The 23,538-nt window shown below is 38.3% G+C and overlaps 1 protein-coding gene across 1 annotated transcript in view; it reads left to right on the top strand.

The window, feature by feature from the left end:
• Nucleotides 1-23,538, top strand: part of shot (dystonin-like protein short stop) — a 1,739,701-nt gene that overhangs the window by 861,690 nt on the left and 854,473 nt on the right. Inside the window, exon 41 of the mRNA XM_090380932.1 lies at nucleotides 11,146-11,469. Coding sequence (XP_090237058.1) covers nucleotides 11,146-11,469 — 324 coding nt within the window. The remainder of the gene's footprint in view (nucleotides 1-11,145; nucleotides 11,470-23,538) is intronic.

Genomic DNA, 23,538 nt, shown 5'->3' with positions numbered 1-23,538 from the left:
CTTAACTCAGTACAGTGCGGTTTCCGTGAAGGCAGATCCACTATTGATTTACTGACACAGCAGAAGTAAACATCTGTGATGCTTTTGTACGAAAAGAACACCATGTCGTGGTCCTTTTTGACATAGAAAAAGCGTTTGACACAGCTTGGAGGTACGGTATAATGCGAAGCCTGTACAATCTAGGACTATGCAGACACCTGCCAGAGTTTATCAGAAATTTCCTATACCATCGCTCATTTCAAGTTAGAGTCAACAACCAGTTATCTTTAAATTTTATCTAGGAAGAAGGAGTTCCACAAGGTTCAGTACTGAGTGCCACCTATTTAACATAATAATGAACTCCATAACACAGGGTTTCCGTGAAGGTTTTTTACCACAAACAGTGTCCACTACCCCATATGCCGATGACTTCAGTGTCTCCTGCCATTCGCCTAATATGCAAATTGTTGAAAGACAGGTGCAAGGTGCCATCAACAAAGTTGTAAAATGATCACAAAATAATAGCTTACGCCTCTCACCCCAAAAGACTGTGGGGATACACTTCTGTAGGAAGCGTAACCTACATCCGGACCCAGAGCTTCACCTAGAAAATGAAATCATCCCATTGGTTCACAGTGATCTCTTTCTTGGTGTGGTTCTAGATCAAAAACTTACCTTCCTCGAACATATAAAACAGCTCCGGATTACTTGTCTTACAAAGCTAAACATCATCTGGCACATGGGGAGCCAACTGTTATACACTACTGCATTTGTATCATGCATTAATATGGTCAGATCTAGACTACAGCTCTGTTAGACCGAGTGCCTTACGTTAGCTTGATCCCGTACACCACAGTTCTCTTCGTCCTGCACTAGGGGCATTCCGTCCATCGCCAGTCCAGAGCTTATGTGCTGAAGCAACTGAAACCTCTTTACATCTACACAGACAAATGCTTCTGTTAAACTACACAGCAAAGGGCAACTGGACAACCCTACTCAGAATGGTCTCTTCTCACCCAAATGGGAGAACCGTTACAGAGCCAACAGGGATATGCCTGCGTTCCCTGCTCAGTGATCGGCAAATTAGCACGATACAGCTGGCCACTTCACGTATAGTTCCACTTTGGATGTATCACATCCAAAGTGGAACTATATGACCTTTCACTCACATCGTTGGGGAAACACACGTGATCCCAGCAGAACATACTGCAAATCTATGCTGCATTGAGAACCCAGCATGCAGAGTACACACCAATCTACACAGACGGATCTAAAACTGACACCCATGTTGGTGCAGCAGCAGTATTTCCCAACCTTAACTGTAGATAGCATAGAGTTCCGCAGTAACTACACTGCAGAACTCTATGCTATCTACGTAGCATTAAATTTCACCTTCTCAACAAATATTTTGCACAGTGCTATCTACACAGAGTCAATTAGTGCTATCCAAGCTGTACAGCAGAATAAAAATCATCATAACTCCTTACCCATACATATTTGGAACACCATGACCAAATTAAATAAGAACAAACAACAAATTCTCTTTTGTTTGATCCCTGGTCACGTTGGAATTGCTGTAAATGAACGTGCTGACCTAGCTGCCAAAACTGCTACAGATCCTGTAGATCAACCCTTTAGTATACCACTCTCTGATTTCAAGTTAATTATAAAGAAGAAAAGTCTTGAGCAATGGCAACATATCTGGCAGAATCAAGTTGGTAACAAACTGCTCTGTATAAATAAAGATCTCAAGCCTTGGAAGTCAAGTACACATGAGAACAGACATGAAGAAGTAGTATTAGCTATACTACGAATAGGCCATATGCACCTGACACGTCTCTATCTTCTTGCAGGCACTGATCCACCACGGTGCACAGGGTGCAACACTCAGCTCACTGTCCAGCATATACTTATTGATTGCCCCAAATACAATACTGATCGACAAGCTATGTTTACCTCATTTTCCACAACAAACGCCTCTTTCAGCATTTCTGACCTCCTAGCGGACATGCCACATGTAACCGAAATGTTTGGTGTACTCAAACAGATAAAACTGTACAATGCAATATAAATTTCAGTTACATCTATGCAGATATAACTATGTATTTAACATCACCATGGTTAGGCATATTATGGCCTTTGCTGCCCTTGCACCGTAAAGCCTACAAACACGACAACAGCTTCAATGCTGCACGTGATTATGTGCTGCAATGCAGTATTTTTCAATGGAAAGTTTCCATTGAAAAATGCTTGTCTTATAAATGTTTAAATAGCATAAATGTCTTTAGTTAGAAGGGCATTGTTTTCAGGATATTAGAGCTGGAAAAGGAATTATAAAATGTGAATTGGAATATCATCGGTTTGGCTGAAACAAGAAGAAGAAATGAATCACTTATAAGTTTATCAAGTGGAAATCTGCTGTAAACCAATGGAAACAGTGAAAGGAGTGAAGGTGGAGTTGGGTTTCTGGTCCATAAAGATTTTAAAAACAACATTTTGGAATTCAAAAGTACATCACCAAGGGTGTCAGGACTAATACTCAAGATTTCTAAGAGGTACAAGCTAAAGATTATAATGATTTATGCACCAACATCAAGCCATGATGATGAAGAGGTTGAAGAAATGTACACCGAAATTGAGTCTTCTAGATGAGCAGAAAACCCACTACACTATTATTATGGGGGACTTCAATGCTAAGGTTGGAAAAAGGCAAAACAGCGCAGAAAGAGGAACTATAGGAAATTTTGGAATTGGTGAAAGAAATAAAAGAGGTGAAAGACTTGTGGAATTTGCAGAATCTCAAGGCCTGTCAGTAATGAACACTTTTTTCAAGAAAAGGGTGAACAGAAAGTGGACATGGAAGAGTCCAAATTGATTAACAACTAATGAAATCGACTTCATCCTCACTAACAGAAGATATATTGTGAATGATGTTACCGTCCTGAATAAGGTAAATGTTGGAAGTGATCACAGAATGGTAAGATGTACACTTGATATAGATGTAGGAAAGGAAAGGAAAGGAAAAAACTGACTCGAGCAAATAATCCAAAGGTCTTTGAGATAACAGAGGAGGAGAAAAAGCAGTATGTACTAGAACTTAAGAATAAGTTTGAGCTTCTGCAGACTGCTCAGGACCAAGATATCGACGAGGAATATTAAAACTTTCTGAAAGTGATAAAGCCCAAGAAACCTATAGGGAAAAAGTCCAAGGAAGAAAAAATTAGTCAAGAAACACTTGTCATGATGAACCGAAGACGACAAATGAAGAGCAAAAAAAACACTGACAGGGAGAAAATTGAGTATACTGAGTTATGCAGAGCCATTAGAAAGAGACTCGGAGAGGACATAAGAAGATTTAACACAAGAAAAGTAGAACAAGCATTAAGGGAAAACAAAGGATTAAAATTAGCAGCCATGAGCAGTAATACAGAAAGACAAATGATACTGAAACTGAAGAATAGCGATGGTGTACTTATAAACAGCAGAGAAGGCATAATTCAAATAGCAGAAGACTACTATAGAGAATTATACAAGGAGCGAGGGAATGATACCAGCAGTGGGGAAGATGGATTGCAAAGTAGCTACACATACGACATACCCAATATTCTTCCTGATGAGGTAGAATATGCATTGAAGAAAATGAAGAATCGGAAAGCTCCGGGGGAAGATGAAGTTACTGTAGAGTTGTTAAAATTGGGAGGAAGAGGCATAACACAAAAACTGGCAAGGCTCTTCACAAAGTGCATTCGAAAAGGTGTGACGCCTAAGCAGTGGAATAATGCAATCATAGTTTTCCTGCATAAGAAAGGAGATAAATCAGAAATTGGAACTTATAGACCAATTAGCTTGTTATCCCACATCTACAAGTTGTTCACAAGGATCATTACTAACAGATTAGAAAGAATACTTGATGAGAATCAACCAAAAGAGCAAGCTGGCTTTAGGACAGGATTCTCAACTATGGATCACCTTCGCGTAATATCACAGCTAATTGAGAAAGCAAATTAATATAAAACACCATTATGCCTGGCATTTGTGGATTATGAAAAGGCATTTGACTCCATACAGCATAAGGCAATGTTTCGGACACTAGAAAGACAAGGCATAGATATCCCACATATTATGAGTTTGAAGAAAATATATGAGAATGCTACCTCCTTTATTAGACTAGACAAAGACAGTAGGAAATTTAAAATCAAGAAAGGAGTTTTACAAGGAGACGCAATATCTCCGAAGCTGTTTACTGCTGCCCTTGAGGAAGCTTTCAGAAGATTAGACTGGTCGCAGAAAGGAGTCAATATGAACGGAGAGTACCTAAACCATTTACGATTTGCAGATGGCATTGTGGTCATAAGCCACGATCCCAAAGAATTAGAGGAAAATCTTAATCAGTTATGCACAGTTAGTAAGGATTTTGGACTAAAGATGAATATGGCTAAAACAAAAGTAATGATGAAAAAGTATGCCACGGAAAGGGAAATAATGATTGAAGGAGCAGTAATTGAAAAGGTGGAGTCATATACTTATCTGTGACAAGTTATTAGCTGTAATAATGATAAATGGCTGGAAGTCAAGAGAAGAATAAATTTTGGATGGATATTATTCAGGAAATATAGTCACATACTGAAGAGCAATATCCCAGTTTGTCTGAAACGTAAAGTAATGAATCAATGTATACTCCCCACCATGACTTATGGAAGTGAAACTTGGGAACTCACCAAAAGAATGGAAGAGAAGCTGAGAACTAGACAGCGAAGAATGGAACGACTTATACTGGGAATCAGACTGTTAGATAAGAAGAGAAACACATGGATTAGGCAGCAAACTCAAGTAAAGGACATTCTTATCAAAACTAAAGAACTAAAATGGTCTTGGGCAGGAGAAAGATAGCTCGAAGACATGATGACAGATGGACTAAGAAAATAACAGAATGGTACCCAAGTGGAGCTAGAAGAAAACCTGGAAGACAAAGGCGGAGATGGATAGATGAAATTCATGAGTTTTTGGGTAATAAACGGATGGCCAGTGCTCAAAACAGAAGGAACTGGAAAGTTGCTGGAGAGGCCTTCATCCTGCAGTGGATTGAAAATGGCTGATGATGATGTTTTCAGATTTATAATTTTTAGTCTGACAACTTTCCATTACTTCTTGGTATCTTTGGAGATAAATAAATAGATGAACCATTAGTATTTTGCAGAATCAGTTCATAATTTCATTATGAGAACTAATCTGAAGTTATTGTGACAGAAGGAAGAAGTGATCTTCGGTGGTCCTTGTTTGGTAGACTGCCCTGCTATCTAGACAGCAAGGCAATTTTTAAGTAAACTGGATGTATAACAGCTTATTCCAAGTCATACCTGTTATTTTAACAGTTCCTCATAGCAATGTGTGAGTGTGACAGAATATCCAACCAGATAAGAAAAGCAGAAACTTTGCAATGATTTAATAAATCGTCAGAGACCATTTTTTTAATCCAGAAATATTATAAAATATTTAAAATATTTCTACATGTTTTTTCATATTTGTAAACCTTTTAGTTAACGAGAAAATTGTTGTGCCATAATTTGAAAGAAGAAAATTAATTTTGAAATTTTGTTGCGGATCCTGAATACCTTCCTCGCTACTTTCATAATTGAAATGACATCTTTTCAATCTTTTCCTTACAGTGCTTACTTCAGAAAAATGAAGCATCAATGCCAATGATAGTAGCCATATTATTAGCCAAATCAAGAATTTTTTTGGAATGCTTCCTCTGTTCTATTTTCTTTAAAATATTCCATGATTTCCCATTGGTAGGGGTGCAAGGCAAGGATGTTCCATGTCTGCTGTACTATTTAATTCATATGCAGAAGCATTGATGAAAGTGATCAAAGAAGAACAGAAAAGCAGAAGAGTGTAAAAGTAAGAAAGGAGAAGATAAAGACAATAAGAGTTGCAGATGACTAGATATTGATGATCGTGCTGATCATCTGATTGGTTAAAACCAATCAAAGACCAGCGCAACTTCTGGGTATGTCGGACAGGCGGTGAATAGGTTTTAGGAGCTGCAGAATGGTAATCCCTTAGGCTCTTAATTCTTGCTAGCAGCTGCACTAATTGGCTCAATTGGCTGAAGGCTAGAGTTGTGAACAATGCATTCCCAGTAAAGTCACTTGTAACACTTGTTATTCAGGAAGGAGAATGATGTAGGTAAAGTAAACATTGGCAGTGAGCTGGATGATTTTGTAATAACTGAGAAGAAAGTGGAGGAGAGATTGTTGAGGATAAACATGAAAAAGGCACCTGGGGTGGATGGGATCTATCCAGTTATATTAAAGGAGGCAGCAAAGGAAGTAAGCAAACCCCTAGCCATAATTATGAGAGCTTCTTTGGACTCAGGGGAGGTACCCATAGACTGGAGATGTGCAAATGTAACCCCAATTCACAAAGGAGGATCAAAGGCTGACACAAGTAATTATAGACCTGTTAGTTTAACTTCTGTTCCAGGTAAATTAATGGAGGCACTGGTTAAAGAAGCACTGCAGGATCATCTAGACAAGAATTCAGTTATAGCTCAGACGCAGCATGGTTTTGTTAAGGGCAGGTCTTGCCTGACCAATTTGATTGGATACTATGATGTAGTCACAAAAGAACTGGATGCAGGGAATAACTTTGATATTATATATTTGGATCTTAGAAAGGCTTTTGATACTGTTGCAAATGGAAGACTGCTACACAAATTGGAGCAATGTGGCATTGGAGGCAAATTGCTGCTATGGATAAGGGGATGGTTGAGTGGCAGAAGACAGAGAGTGGTAATAAATGGACACTGCTCAACGTGGACTAATGTTATTAGTGGAGTTCCTCAGGGTTCAGTGTTGGGTCCGTTGTTGTTTTCGGTGTTTATGAATGATATTGATGATGGGATATCAAGTTTAATGTCCAAGTTTGCAGATGATACAAAGGTTGGCAGGGTTGTTAAGGACACTACTGACGCTATGCTGCTGCAACAGGATCTGGAAAGGTTGAACAGATGGGCTGAGAGGTGGCAAATGAAGTTTAACATTGACAAATGTAAAGTACTACATATGGGAAACAGTAACCCCAGAGCAACGTATCAACTCTGCGGTACTACACTGACAGTGGTGGAGAATGAAAAGGACCTGGGGGTAATTGTGCAGGCAGATATGAAGTTCTCTGAGCAGTGCAGACGAGCTGCAAGAGTAGCTCATGGTGTCTTGTCAATGATATACAGGAATTTTTCTAGCAGGGATAAGGAGGTGATTATTCCCTTGTATAAGGCAATGGTTAGGCCACATCTTGAGTACTGTATACAGGTCTGGAGGCCTCATTTCAAGAAGGATGTAGAGCTGCTGGAACGGGTACAGAGAAGGGCAACAAGATTAGTGAATGGAACAAAGGGTTGCTCTTACGAAGAAAGGCTTAAGTTTTGCAAATTACAGAGTCTGGAGACTAGGCACCGGCGAGGTGATCTGATAGAGGTGTATAAGGCTTTGAATGGTTTGAACGTGCTCAATGCCAACGGGATTCTTCATCTTGCTCAGAATAATCACCTCAGAGGGCATAAATTCAAATTGAGGAAGGACGGATGTCGGATAGATGTGCGGAAATTTACCTTTGGCCAGCGGGTGGTTGGTTGGTGGAACCGACTTCCATCACTTGTTGTTGAAGTTGATAGCCTAAACAAATTTAAAGCTCAACTGGATAGGTATTTCGAACGAACGGAGGGGTGAAATGGGAGTGGTGTGTGTTTTTTTTTTTTTTTTTTTTGTTGGCTGATGCTGAATAAGCTTGCTTTCTTGCATCATATGCCTCTACTAATGCTAATGCTAATGCTAATACGTTCATTATATGGAAATTTTCTTCGTTCTACGGAAACTATTTTAAATGTGATTACCAAGGGAAATTTTTTAAAAAAAATCGCTAAATATAAAATTTCTCTATAAAGAAGTTCATTAAACAGAGGTCTGACTTTTATATGTCAAAAATGTTTGCCACCCTCCTGAACTGCAGCCCATAAGGGACGAGTGATGTTACTTCGCCTGTGCACTTGTAGTGGTCCTACATCCATCACCAGTTCCTTAAATACTGATCTTCTGGTAATTTATTTCTTGCACAGAAGCTTCTACTGTTTTCTCTCTCTCTCTCACTCTCTCTCTCACTGATTAACCTGACATCTAATTGCTCTTAGCATAAACACATTACAAATATTGCTTCCTCTGCATGAAGAAAACTGTTTTTCTTTTTGCTCTTTACTTTTCTTCTAAACAACTGCCCACTCCACACAAATCTCAAATTCACCCTACTGTGTAAAGTATTGTCCCCAAAAGAGAACAGTTTAATCATTACTTATTTCTTACAAAGTCTCTGTCTCATAGACATTCAGTTTCTGCTCTGTTTTTTTCTGTAGGTACATCCATGTGTACCATTCTAAATTGGCATCTGTAATTCTTGCACTATCTTCCAGAGAATTCTGATCATGTCCTGCAATGGTTAGCAATCATTCACTGTCCGACTCCAAACTTACAGAACCAACTTTTTCTCTTCCTCATTTATTAACTTCTGCTTCTACTTTCTGGAAAAAACTTCCTTTATATGTTTTTCATAGTCTCTAGAAACTCTAATATCAACAAATATGTTCTATTTCTCAAACCACAACCTATATATGCTATTATTAAATTGCTTAGCAATGACTTATTGCCGCAGCACTCACCGAACAATCTCGAATTAAAAATTTTAATTCATAGAAGGTGAAAAATAAAAAGAATTAAGATTAAGCTATTTTAAAAACATGCCCTAAGGAGAAAGAAGTGCACAACTTTTCCCAGGTTGTCGTCTATAAAAGAATTCGGAATTGTGTATTAAAAAACCAAGATTCCCAACGTAAGACTTTCAACCTTATTATCATCATCATCATTTGGTTATCATGATAATAGAAGAATATAGTTGACTTTATAGTGATTTTTTAACTCTCAGGATGCACTATCGTATCACGTGTGAAGAAGTTAACTCCTGTTAAGTGCCATATTGGCAAAAGGTTTGCTGATAGTTTAAAACTTCATGCAGTGTGTCGGTCAAAACCATTCTACGGCTAAAGCTTCATATTGAAATAATGTGTAATTAGAGTTTAATCTGATTAGGGTTATTGCTGAATCTATTAATGGGGTGTTATTGAAAGATTGTGTATTCTGGCTAAGTTCAGTTATGGAGTGGTTTGATTGTAAATATTTTTATGATAATAAAATTACGATAATATTATAACGGTTTTTAATACACAATTCTGAATTCTTCTTTTGTAGATAACAACCTGGGAAAAAGTTGTACATTACTTTCTCCTTAGGGCATGTTTTTAAATAGTTTAATCTTAATTCTTTTTACTTTTCGCCTTCTATGAATTCAAATTTTTAATTACAGATTTTGAAGTGAGTACTGTGACAATATGCCATTGCTAAGCAATTTAATGAGAAACTAACAGTACTAAAAACCCTAGCTAATTTACACAATTGTCAATACCTATACATGGTATTAAGTACTATAGGTTCTAATATCTTTTATATTTGGGGCTTTCATAGAAAGGTTTGCTGATAGTTTGTAGACAACAACCTGGGAAAAAGTTGTACATTACTTTCTCTTTAGGGCATGTTTTTAAATAGTTATTTTAAATCTTAATTCTTTTTACTTTTCGCCTTCTGTGAATTCAAATTTTTAATTACAGATTTTGAAGTGAGTACTGTGACAATATGCAATTGCTAAGCAATTTAATGAGAAACTAACAGTACTAAAAACCCTAGCTAATTTACACAATTGTCAATACCTATACATGGTATTAAGTACTATAGGTTCTAATATCTTTTATATTTGGGGCTTTCATAAAAAAAAAAAAAAAAAAAACCCAACCCTTTCTAGATGGATGCAAAGATAATAATAAATATCATTTATAAAAGAATGTATGCATTCTTGATCGCCTACTTTCAATATACATTTAGTTTCAGGTGTAATTGTGTAATAACGTCCAAGTCTGTATCTTTTTTTTTTTTTTTTTTTTTTACATTTACATCCTTAGCTTTACCCTACTTATTGTTTTATGTTATTTTAAGATGATTGGCAACCAAATGCCAGGATCTCCTTTTGAGAACCTCAAGATTTAGCTGCATCCAAATGTACCTTCTGTTTCTCCAACCACCCAAAAATCCTATAGAATCATTCTGACAAAGCTCTCTGTCTTGTTTAATAAACCAAACTCCTGATTTGATATTATTGACATGATATTGAGACCGTGAAGTAATTAGCCAGTTTTTGCATAATATGTTTCATTCCATTATTGATATCGTTCATGAAAATCAGACACAAGGTACCCCAGCATTGAACTCTGTAAGACTGAATTTATTACCCTGTGTCTAAATAGCATCCATTAATAACAAACCCATATCTCATATCATTTAGCCACCTCTCATTCCACATCAAGATTTTTCTTGTATTCTTAGCACTTTCCCATCTGGGATGGACGAAAGTGCCAAACAAAAGTGACCAGATATATATTTTTTTATATAGCAGTGTATTCATGACTGTTTGCAGTGTATTACTATTTGCTTTCAATACACTAATCTCTGCTAGCAATATACTGCTATATTTATTCCAGCCCTCTTAGTGCCATACTTTTCTCTTCATGCTGAAGCTAAAAATGGAAAGCCGTATATCCAGAGAAAAATACAACAGTGATCAGTAGTAGATCTGCCACTCCTAAACCTTTAGAGAAATTCCAGTCAAAAATATCAGACAGGTTAGACCTCTGCTAAAAACAAAATGCAAGTACACATCCTAAAGCATTTTTCAATCATACATACTACCATTTATTTGCTCACGAAATTAACCGTGAGACAACGAACTCCAAAATATTGAGATTTACTCTCACATCATTTTAATTGAATTCAGTAAAAAAAAGACACTTTTTGCTACTGCATTATCTGCTTCTGTTATTTGGAAAGCCATCAGTATATATATTTTTTTTTCTACATTTAACTGTTACAACAAAAAAGAAAATTATTGCAAATTTAACTAAAATAGATATATTTGTGCTTAAAATTCATATATTATTTTATATATATTTTGAGCTGGTTTGCTTTGAGAAAACATTTCCCATTTCTGTCATTTTCCTCTGTCTTTTAGGTATTAAGGGATGAGTTTACTTGTCAGCAGCCCCAGTTGAATAAGCTAAATCATTTAGGGTATGCCATTATGGATCATTTAGATGCAAATACTTCTGGTGCCAAAAAAGTTAAAGAACAGATAGATATAATTAAACTTCATTGGGATGATCTTGTTAAAAGACTTTCTGACAGGGAACAAAGTTTAGATGCAGCAAGTGGCACTGTTAAGGATTTCCAGGAAAGTTTGAATAGGCTTCAAGACAGGTTGCAACATATTGGTGATAAATTTGATCATCTTTCTGAGAGTGGGTCTGATGCAGAAGATCAGTTAAAGAGATTGATTGTAAGATTAGAATACTTTTACTTGTTACTGTTTGTTGCCCATTGTTATTGCTGTACATTTATATTTTCCATAATATATCAATCTTATTTTTTAAATATTTTGCAGTTTTAACATAACAAGAGTTATTTGTTTTAAGAACACACAATGTTTGTTCATCTTTTTGTTTTAATTTTTTAAATTTAATTTAATGTAATTAATTTTTTTAATGAAAACCAAACTGAAAAGTAAAGAAAAAAAAATCCCCACTAGTTAATTTTTCTAATTCATTTGCCTTGGCTACACAATTTGATATTATAAATGCATGAAGTCAGAAATATATCAATAGTTTATAAGTACTTTTCAGAGGTAAACAAATATTCTCAGTTCTTTAAAAAAAAAAAAAAAAAGATGCCTGATTCCATGAAAATGTTGACTAGCACTGGTCTAGTAGGTTCACTTTTGAAGGTCGATCATGCTGGAACCCAGCTCTCATGGTTCAAGGGACAGGATTCAGGCCTCTTCAGGCTTGAAGAGGTGTCAGTATGTTGCTTGGGTAACCATGGTATTCCATTCTTAAGCATATTTATTACTTGCTGGGTAGTGGGTATCTTTATGATCTCCATGATAAGTGGGGAGCCTGGGTACTAAATCAAGAAAACACTCTCGGGAATCCTTCTCTTGAGATCCCAACACGGTCCCTATCAGAAAATAATGACTTCGACTGATACCACCACCACATCAAAGAGGCCATGAATGGAAGAAATATAAGGACCTACACTGTACTTCCTCAAAATCCATTCCATTAATGAAAAGCCTATGAAGAAAATGTCACTCTTCTTTATCCAGAAGAATTTTGGAGGGGTTGGCAAGCTCCCCTAAATCAGAAAAACATCTCTGTTGGGTGAAATCTTAAATAAGAACAAAAAGATTATAAGAATTCAGTTAGTAATAGTTCCTTCGAGCTACTACTAATGGGTGGAGGGAAGAAATTCTATTATTCTAGTCCCATAATAAGATTAAATTCTTCTTGTGATGTGATCTTTTTACAATCGTTTTATTAGAAGTATTTGAAGAAGAAATCTTTTCTGACAAGGAGTGAAAATGGTTTGACAAACATTTGCGCATGAGGATGGGAATTTAGACCTACAAGAAACCTCAGATCATTGTGCTACTTATATGTGTGCTTGATGTGGTTCAGAGCACCACAGTGTGAGATATTTGACTACAAAACCTGTATGTATCAATTGCCAAGTAGAACACTTGTGTCATCATTAACACACCATCAATGAAAGGAAGAAAAACAGACTTTAGGTAGTGTTGGGTATATCTTTATCAGGATGAAAGGAAAGCAGTCAAGTCAGTAAATAGATACATTCCAGGAAAGAGTTCCTTTGATGCAAACTGAAAAGACAGTTCTACCAAGATAATCATTCACTCCTGTTGTACTCTATTTATTGAGCTCTGAAAAACTGGCCTAACAAAATGCAGCATTACTACTCCTATATCACCACTACCAAAATAAAGTATTAAAAAACGTAGGGTCACTATAAATACAAGAAAAAATGTATGCCAAAGTTTAGGAGATGCCTTATGACTAGGGTTTTCACTCATTTTTTCTTCATGGTAGAAGACATATGGACACAGGTCTTTGTTTCCAAAGAGGACAAATCCTTGACTGAGAAAACAGAGTTCTCAATCTTTCTCAAGTCGAATGGCCTTTCTACTAAACCCAAATGATGGTTAAATTCTAATATTGGAATTGTCATGGATTCTGGTAAAATATCAGTAACATCAAGGCCTCATACAAAAGCTAGAACAAGTTACATTTCCTTTCAAGAGACATGCCTAAAAATAAGTGAAAGACTTCCATGCATATACCATTTAACCATAATTACTACTATCATTGTGGTTAAACAGCTCTTTCAAGCCATTGCTCTCATAGACGCAGTGACAGTTAAACTTTCAGTTGAATTTTTACAGTTTGCTCAATTTTCCACCTCACACTATAAACAACCCTTCCCTAAACAGACCTTAATGATCTTGTAAGGCATACCTTTCCTTGTTTTATAATTAGGGGATATTAAGGGATGCACCTTGTTTGTAGTGATGACATTAGTTTTAAAGATTATATCATAGAGCATAAGATCTCTTCTATGCAAGTAATCAATTTTCATATGGTCATATTGATAATATTGTGTCTTTTTTGTATATTCAATGTAAAGAGTATAAGGATAATAGGCACAAACTCAGCATTGTTATGGGCATTTGTGAGAGCTTTAAGAACAAGGTAGATGCCTCTCAAAGGATTTAAATAGGGGGCCCATAAAACACTAAGCCGCCCACCCCAACACCAAAGTTTGCATCTGAGCATCACACAACAGCAGCAACACCAAAGGCAGAATGTGCTGGTCCCACAGGAGCTAGTTATTGTCAGGAAAGTGAGAAATATATTGTACAAAAAGGATAGGTGGAATAGGACCAGGATTGTAAGACCAGGAACTAGTTATTGTTGGTGATTATTGTCAGGGAGATGGGAAATATACTATGCAAGAAGGCTAGGTGGAACAGAACCAAGATATGTCTGCCAGGGGCAAAAGTTGACGACGTTGTAGAACAGATATTATCTTTTAAGGGAAAAAAAGGTGATGTCGTTGTATATGTTGGAACTAATGACATTAATAGTAATGACATTTTTTTTTGGCTGATGCTGCATAAGCTTGCTTTCTTGCATCATATGCCTCTACTAATGCTAATAAGTAAGAGATCTACAGATTTACTCAACAAGTACAGGTCAATGTTGGCATTGAATGTGAAAGTGTTTGCAATTCCCCAGACAAGATAGGAGGGAGTATATGATGAGCACCTTGTCGAACAATTTGGCCCTAGAGAAATTGTTCAAGGCTCAAGGGGTAGAATTTTTTTCAGCGTGGTCTGTGCTTTTTGACAGGAAAGACTGCTTCTACAGAAATGGGGCACACATAAATAGAAAGGGTGCAAGAATATTTGCACCCTTTCTATTTAAGGCAGTGGTAGATGGGACAGAAAACTAGATTCGGGGGGGGGATATACACAGACTAAAAGGTTACCAATGGCTGCAGGCAGAGGCAAAAATGATTCTTGCACTGCTTCTATTAGAATGAGCAGCAGCCTGGAAAGCAAGATAATGGAGATTTCCAAGAAGAATGGCACGGGTGCACAGCGTCTGTTAGTGAGTGATTTAATAAAGTGATAGAACAATACTATTAACTTTTGTACTAACTTTGTCAGTGCTTGTGATCTAGGAGGTTTCCACATCCACGTTGTGCGGGGTGGGCGGCCAGGATTTTCCTGGCCGGCGAAGAGAAACCGGAGCCGTCAAGTACGGCCGAACTGAGGTAGAAAAGGTCTAGGGTTTCTGTGTTTTTAACAAGTGAACTAGAGCAGTCAGTGTTTTCGCGGAGTGCGTGTGTTTATCTTGTGAATATTGTGGAGTGTGTCTTGGCCTACAAATATATTGAGGTTAGGTTTAATTTCTGTTACAATTTGTGTAGTGCTATTTTGCATTTTTTGGTGTTTATCGAGGTGGACTAGTGCATTATCCGTGTCTTCACGGGGTGCTGACACTTTCTTGCTTGCGAGTCAAGCGAGTAACTTAATAGCACAGGTTGTTATCATATTGTCTGTATTATATTGTTTATTGTTGTTTTATTTTTGCTGTGCCCGTGGCTGTGCTGCCATTGGGTTAGCGGCCTGTGAGCATGTCTGAACCGGAAGTGTTAATTATTGATTCCCCTCCACCTGGAATGGAACCTGTTCCTGCCCAGTCTCAGAGAGATGGAGCAAGCTCATCCATTGAGGGTGAAATGGACGTTACAGAAAGTATACAGCGTTCTGGAACCAAGCGAATTCGTGTCGAAAGTGATATTGAGGATGAGGTAGGAGAAGTTCAAGTGTTCAAGGAGATTAAGGTTGTTCGGAAGGAGCTTCATGAGTATATGTTTAATGACAGTCATAAAGTGAATAGAGCAGCAATGAATGCTATTCTGGAATTTTGGGACGTGTTGGAGTCAAAAGCTATTGGACTATATGTGGAGAATCAGGTTCTCAAGGCAAGATTGAAAGAGAATGATTCTACAGTGCAAGTAAAAAAGACATTTGCTGAAGCATTAAAAGTGGTAGGCAAATTGCCAGAAAGAGTGGAAAAGGAAAAACATGTGTTGTTTATTAAGGCTGATTCAGAAAAATTCAAGACAAGTGACGAAGTAAAGACTGAGATTTTGAAGACAATACGTCCGGAATTGCAGGACATAAAAGTGAGGAACTTTCGGACAATTCGAGATAAGGGAGTGGTGATGGAGTTCGACTCCCATCACGATATGCAGTGTCTGATTAATTGTCAGAAAGTAAAAGATCAAGGAATGAAGGTGGAAATTCCAAAGAAAGCAGGTAGTCGAATTATTATTTACGATGTTGAAGCTGATATAGAAAAGGAGCAATTTCTTGAGCAATTATACTCCAAAAATGGATATGAAACAGGAATGGACAAGGAGCGGTTCTTAAAGGAAATCACAGTGAGGTCTGTGGCTAGAGTTTTAGACAAAGAAACTAAGAATTGGATATTGGAGGTTCCAGAGAGACTTACGAAATTCTTGGTGGAGAGGGGACGAGTATATATTACCTGGTGTTCTTATAAAGTGAGAGAGATTGCGCGGGAGAGGGCCATCTTTTTAATGACTGTCCTAAGAAGCGAGATGTACCAACGTGTGTAAACTGTAAGAGGAAAGGTGGGAGCGCTGACCATTCTGTTGGGAGCAAAGAGTGCCCTGAATATTTGAGATATAAAGAACAAGTTAAAAATAAACTAGGAAATGGATAAAAGTTTTGATTATAATAAATATCAAAAGTTGAAATTGGTGCAAATTAATGGTCAGCGCTCTTATCAGGTTGCGTTGCAGCTGGCTGTTAGGACAAAAAAAGAGGGTTGTGACCTGATCCTTGTACAAGAGCCGTACAGGGTAAACGAAGTGGTGCGAGGGTATCCACTGGATTACAGGGTGGCACAGCACGGGCATGGTTGTCAGGCTGCTGTGATCGTGTGCAACCCTGACCTCATGGTAACACAGATCCAAGGATTGACCTTCACGCATGGTGTGTGAGTGGAGGTCATAGGTTCTTTTGATAGTGTTTATCTGGTAAGTCTGTATTGTCAGTTCAGGGATGACCTAGGAGTGTACTTGGGGTACATTGATAGAATTTGTTCTGAGCTCCAAGGTAAGCGAATAGTGTTTGGCATTGACTCCAATGCTAGCTCTGTGCTGTGGCATGCCAATGAGACTGATCCAAGGGGAGTAATGATGGAAGAGTGCTTAACTGCAAATAGGCTCTGGGTCGTGAATTGTCCGATGAACTTAAGTACGTTCTCAACAGTAAATGGTGAGTCGAACATTGATGTGACAGTATGTTCGGAAAATATGTTAGATAAAACTCAGGGTTGGGAACTGCGAGAGGGATGGACAACAAGCGACCATAGGGCTATAGTATTTGAATTGGTGGACACAGTGCGGAGTGATGTGGATAGTAGATCCAGCAGATTGGTTTGGAAGTCCCTGGACTGTCAAAGGCTGGTTAGCGGTATCCAGAGTAGATTGCGAGTGAGGGATTGTGTGTAGTCCGGCGGCTCAGTTAATGAGAGAGCGGAAATTTTAACAAAGGTTCTGAGGGGAGCCTCGTACGGCTCCATGATAAAACAAAAGAAAAAGTTAAGGTCTGTGCCTTGGTGGAGTGGGAGTCTTGAGGCATCTAGGAGAGAGGTGATTAGGTTAAGACACAAGTATCAGCGTGCAAGACGCTTGGGATATGAGGATATGATGGTATACAAGCAACAATATCAGGATAGGAAAAATAGATATGTGGGGGAGATTCGGAGGGCAAAGTCTCAGACTTGGCAAGATTTTGTTCAGGTAGAAGGGAATAGAGATCCTTGGGGTCTCCCCTACAAGATTATGATGGAAAAGGTACATGTTGAGCAAATAGCATATTCTTTTCAATTAGAAGGATCCGAGACAATGAACTGGGAGGATTCTATGACTAAAATCTTGAATGTCTTATTTCCAGGAGATAATGCTCAAGACGACTCACCAGGCCAGGCATGTACTAGGCAGGCAAATTTGGATTATGTTGCTAATGAAGAGGAGGGCGATTTCACACTGGATGAGCTTAGTAACGCCTTGATGTCGGCTAAGAAAGGAAAGGCTCCAGGCGGTGATGAAATCTTTATGGAGGTCTTATAGGAAATGGCAAAAAATTGGTCCTGGCTATTGCTCTCAGTATTTAATTTTTGTTTAAGAGAAGGGATATATCCCGAATGCTGAAAAAAAGCAACCTTGAAGTTGCTATTAAAAAATAGGGATAAAGATGTGGCTAACCCCGGGTCATATAGGCCCATAGCCTTGTTGTCGGTGTTAGGAAAGACGCTGGAGAGATTGATGATAGGCAGAATTAATAAAAGATATTGGGAAGCAGGGCTGAATTCTCAAAAACAGTATGGATTTAAGGCTGGCAGGTCGACCGAGGATGCCTTGTCGGAGGTGCTCAGAGTCATTAAAAATAGTGAGAGTCGATATATATTGGGAATATTTGTTGACTTTAGGGGCGCCTTTGATCTCTTTTTGGGAGAGTATATTGGCAAGACTTAGGCAAATGAGATGCCCAGGAAACTTATATAGGCTGATGCGTAGCTACTTCTCCAACAGAATAGTGGAGGTGCGGAATAAATTTAGAGTGGTAAATAAAGTCATAGAGCGAGGTGCACCACAGGGCTCGATATTTGGGCCTGTGGTTTGAAATCTCGTGCTTGATGAAATTTTGAATGAGGATTGGGGTGAGGAGGAGATAGTGGCTTACGCAGATGATGTATTAATCATGGTTCAAGGTGATTCCAGGCTTAGTCTGGAAACAAAGGCACAGATAGCTTTGGAAAAGTTGGATGACTGGGCTCTCTTAAATAAGGTAACTATATCAAAAGAGAAGACAGTTTGTATGTTACTTAGGGGCAGATTGAGTTGTAATAGAAATCCCACGGTCCCTTAAATATTGTACTCAAACCAAGTATTTGGGGATAATGTTGGATGAGCGACTTAGTTTTGTTCCCCATGCGAAGTACTTGCGTGAGAAGGTGAAACAAGTATATGGAAGAGTCAAAAGAATTGTACGAGTAGAGTGGGGTTTACGAGGGAAGGCTATAAAGTTGCTATATCAATGTATATATTTACCAATTGTCACGTGCGGAGCGTGGGGAACGGCTATTGCTCATGTATTTGTTAGAAGACATCTGAGCGCCTCACAAAGACTGGCATTGTTAGCAGTTTCTCGGGCATGCAGAACTGTGTCCACTGAGGCTTTGCAGGTTATTACAGGAAAAATGCCAGTTGATCTGGTGATTGCAAAGCGGTTTTTGATATACCATACAAAGAAGAATTCTCCTGCAGAGTTATGCAGTATTAGGGCTTGTCCTGATGAGGGAAAAACGTATGGATTGCAGGATTTGAAACTGGAACGCAGGCGATTCCAGAGAGAAATAGAAGATGTATGGCGGAGCCGGTGGGCACAGTCTAATGCCGGTAGGGATACTTACCAGTTTCTTCCTGATGCCTTGACATTGGTGAATAAAGAGAAGTGGCCTATGTTAGGATTGTTTCCGGCTATGTAGATAACTGGGCATGGACTCGGGGTTAAGTTGCATAAGTTGGGACTGAGGGAGAGCGATAGCTGTGGTTGTGGACAGCCAGAGTCTAGTGAGCATATGTTATTGAGATGCCCTCTCTATGAGCAACATAGGGAACGATTAAGACAAAAAAGTTGGTGGAGGGATATTGGAGCCGTGCGGACTCCTTAGGAACCTAGCAATTTACAGAGAATTTTTAGATTTTGTCAATGAATTGTTTAAAATTAGAAATGTACAACATGATGGATGATGTATAATGTTATAAAGAAATTAGATTTTTAGAGAAATGTTTAATGGTGCAGAAGTTTGATGTTTTTATGAGAGATTTTATTCTGGAGTTTATGGGCGTATATACATTTGATAGTAGACGACCCACCTCCCCGCGGTAGGGGCGGTAACTGTTCCCACAATAGCTAAATTTTTTAGCTGGTGGGAGCAGGCTAAGTGGTCGATTTTAGTTTTTCTTATGACAAGTGGTTGTTTTTAAATTTAGTTACTTTTGTTGATGAGCGTTTGCTCGTGAAACAAATTAGTATAATATGATGATGATGATGATGTTGGGAGTCATAGTAGAACAAGTAAATACATGGGCTGAGTTAGGGTAACTAAGAGTAGAAACAGGTGCATGTATACTTTCACATACACCAATTATAGGAGTATAGTTAATAAAATTGATGAGCTTGAAGTGCTAGTCAAGACATGAATGGCACATATTGTTAGGATATCAAAGATGTCGTGTCACACAGACTTAAGCAGTGCAGAATAGGAATTTTGGGAGTACAATGTGTACAGAAAGGACAGACAGGACAGGAAGGGAAGATGGGTTATGCTGTTAGTTAAGAAACACATAAAATCTAAGGAAGTGCATCCAATTGATGTTGGTGGGGAACAATGCAATGTTGAGTCTGTTTGGTGTGTCATAAGCACTGGGAAAGGAAAAATGAGAATAGCTGTGTGTTATAGGCCTAATGAATCTGAAAAGTATAATGAGCAATTGTGCAGAGAAATAGAGTGGGCCAGAATATCAGAACGTCTTGTAATGAGGGATTTTCATTTCCCAGATATTGACTGGAACTTGTGGGTTGGTCACACGCACACTAGCAAGACTTTTGTGGATTTATTGGATTACTGTTTTCTACAGCAACATGTTCGAGAGGTAGCCAGAGAAATACTCTTGATCTGATTATCAGCAGTGATTATTCATACATTAAGAATTTGCAGATAAAGGAACCACTGGGTGACAGTGATCACAACATACTGATGTGGGAATTACTTAAAGATGTATCTGCCATCAAGGCTGAAGGGAAGGGCTTTCACTTTCGTAAAGGTGACTACAAGGGTCTCAGACAGTTTTTAAATTCTGTACAGTGGGATAAACTGATGATGTTGCCAATGTTAAATTCTAAATGGGAAAGGGATTTAGAGATTTAATTTGGAGACTACTAGGCTTTTCATTCCAACTAAGAAATACTCTTAAAGGTATTTAACAGTAATACTGTAAATAGGCTTAAATGGATGTCAGATGAATTAATGAGGCTCGTGCCATGGAAGAAAAATGTATGGGATGCATATAAAGTATCAGCTAATGTTAATTATGTCTGCCGGGGACAGATGTTCACATTGTAGAGCTGATATCATCAGGCATAAAATGGCATATTGTTGTGCCTGTTCACAATAATGACATAAAAAGTAGGAAATCTGCAGACTTACTTAACATTTGACAACTGACACAACTGACAACATTTTTTTCAATATTGCCCTGCCAGGTCAGGGCAATATTGAAAAAAATGTTGCCAGTTGTGCTTAAAATTTAGTGTCTGCAATTCTGGCCAGACACTAGGGTTTGGTATTTGTTCCATTGCAGATATAAGCTAAGTCTCTAATCAACTCACAAAGGAGGTTAGGCAGGCAAAGGCAGGTTACAAGAAATATTTGGCAAAGGATGCAAAGAAAAACAGCGAAGAGTTCTTTACTTATGTAAACTCTAGTAGGAAAGGGATGAATTAGATTGCACCACTTAACATAGATGGATTGACTATTGATGATCATGCCGAGGTAGCTGATAAACTGAATGAGTATTTTGCATCTACATTCACACAGGAGGAGTTATTCAATGAGCGGAATGCCAGAAGTTTATCAAACTCTAACAGGGAGCTAAGTGATTTTGTAATAACAGAGAGCAAAGTGGAAGAGAAATTGTTGAAGTTAAACATAAGGAAGGCACCTGGGGTGGAAAGGATCTATCCAGTTGTATTAAAGGAGGCAGCAAAGGAAGTAAGCAAACCCTTAGCCATAATTATGAGAGCTTCCTTGGACTCAGAGGAGGTCCCCGTGGACTGGAGGTGTGCAAACGTATCACCAATTCACAAAAGGGGTTCAGAAGGTGACACAAGTAACTATAAACCTGTTAGTTTAACTTGCGTTCTAGGGGAAAATAATGGAGTCACTGAGGAGTTTGTTAAAGGGAGGTCTTGTCTGACCTATTTGATTGGATACTATGACATGATTACAAAGGAACTGAATGCCAAAAATAATTTTGATATCATATACTTAAATTTTAGGTAAGCTTTTGGTGCTGTTGTACATGAAAAACTGCTGTACAAATTGGAGAGGTACAGCATTAAGGGTATGTTGCTACAATGGATAAAGGGATGGTTCAGTGGGAGATGACAGAGTGTGGTAATCAATGGACACTGCTCTTCATGGAGAAATGTTATTAGTGGAGTTCCCCAGGGTATGGTGTTGGGCCCATTGTTATTTTGTATATTTATCAACGATATTAATAAAGGTATATCAGGTTTAATGTCCAAGTTTGCAGATGATACAAATGTTGGCAGGGTTGTTAACGGTAGTAAAAACAGTACGCTATTCCAACTGGATCTAATTAAGTTGGGCAAATGGGCTGAGAAGTGGCAACTGAAGTTGAACATTGACAAATGCAAAGTACTGTATATGGGTAGCAATAATCCAAGAGAAACATACCAGCTGTGTGGTACTACACTCAGGGAAGTGGAAATTGAAAAGGGCCTTTGTGCAGTCAGATATGATGTTCATTGGGTAGTGCAGATGGGTTGCCAGGGCAGTTCATGTAGTCTTGTCAAAGATATATAGGAATTTTTCTAGCAGGGACAGGAAGGTGATTATCCTGTTATACAAGGCAATGGTCAGGCCACACCTAGAGTACTGTGTACAGATCTGGAGGCCTCATTTTAGGAAGGATGTAGAGTAGCTAGAATGAGTACAAAGAAGGGCAATAAGATTGGTGAGGGGAACGAAGGGGTACTCTTACCAAGAAAGGCTTAAGTTGTGCAAGTTGCAGTGTCTGGAGAGTAGGAACCTGCGAGATGATCTGATTGAGGTGTATAAGGCCTTGAATGGGTTGAGCAAGCTGAATGGGATTGTTCCTGTTGTTCCAACAGGAACAATCCCATCATGCTGATGGGATTGTTCCTGTTGCTCAGATTAAGAAACTGAAGGGATATAGATTCAAATTGAGGAAAGAGTTGTAGAATAGATGTGTGGAAATTTGCCTTTAGCCAGCGGGTAGTTGATTTGTGGAACAGACTTCCATATTTTGTTGTGGAAGTTGATAGGCAAAATAAATTTAAGGCTGAGCTGGACAGGCATTCAGAATGAATGGAGGGGTGAAATGGGAGGTTTTTTTTTTATTTGATGCTGCATATGCTTGCTTTCTTGCATCATATGCCTCTACTAATGCTAATGTTAATTATGTCTGCCGGGGCCAAATGTTCACATTGTAGAGCTGACTTAACTTATCTGTACTTAACAAGTACAGGACAATATTAAAAATGTTGCCAGATGTGCTTAAATTTGAAAGTGTCTGCAATTCTGGCCAAACAAAATAGGAGGAAGTATATGATGAGAGCCTTGTCAATAAAATTCGTCTCTGGAGAGATTGTGCAATTCTCACAGAGTAGAATTTTTCTCAGCGTGGTGTGTGCTTGTAACAGGAGAGACTGGTTTTCCAGAGATGGAATACCCTTAAATAGAAAGGGTGCAGGAATATTTGCTGATACTATCAAAGAAGTGTTAGGTGGGTCAGAAAACTGCTAGCTTGGGGGTATAGACAGAATAATAGATTAATAAAAGTTGCAGGCAGAGGTGAAAGTGATTCTTACACTTCTTCTATTGGAACGAGCAGCAGTCTGGAAGCAAGGTGACAGGGATTTCAAGAACTGTTGGTAATTACGACTAAGAACAGATACATGTATGCTTGCATATACACCAGTGCCAGGAGCATAGCAAATAAATTTCTTGAATTTGAAGTGCTGGTCTAGACATCAAATCTGGACATTGTTGGGATATCAGAGACATGGTGTCATTGAGATATAAGGGGTGCAGAATTTGAATATAGGGTGTACATTAAG

Source organism: Mastigoproctus giganteus, chromosome 9 (genome assembly GCF_048544385.1).
Source record: "Mastigoproctus giganteus isolate SK-2022 chromosome 9, ASM4854438v1, whole genome shotgun sequence".
NCBI lineage: Eukaryota > Metazoa > Arthropoda > Arachnida > Uropygi > Thelyphonidae > Mastigoproctus > Mastigoproctus giganteus.
The sequence above is the reverse complement of the archived record's forward strand: the minus strand, read 5'-3'. Positions and strand labels throughout refer to the sequence as shown.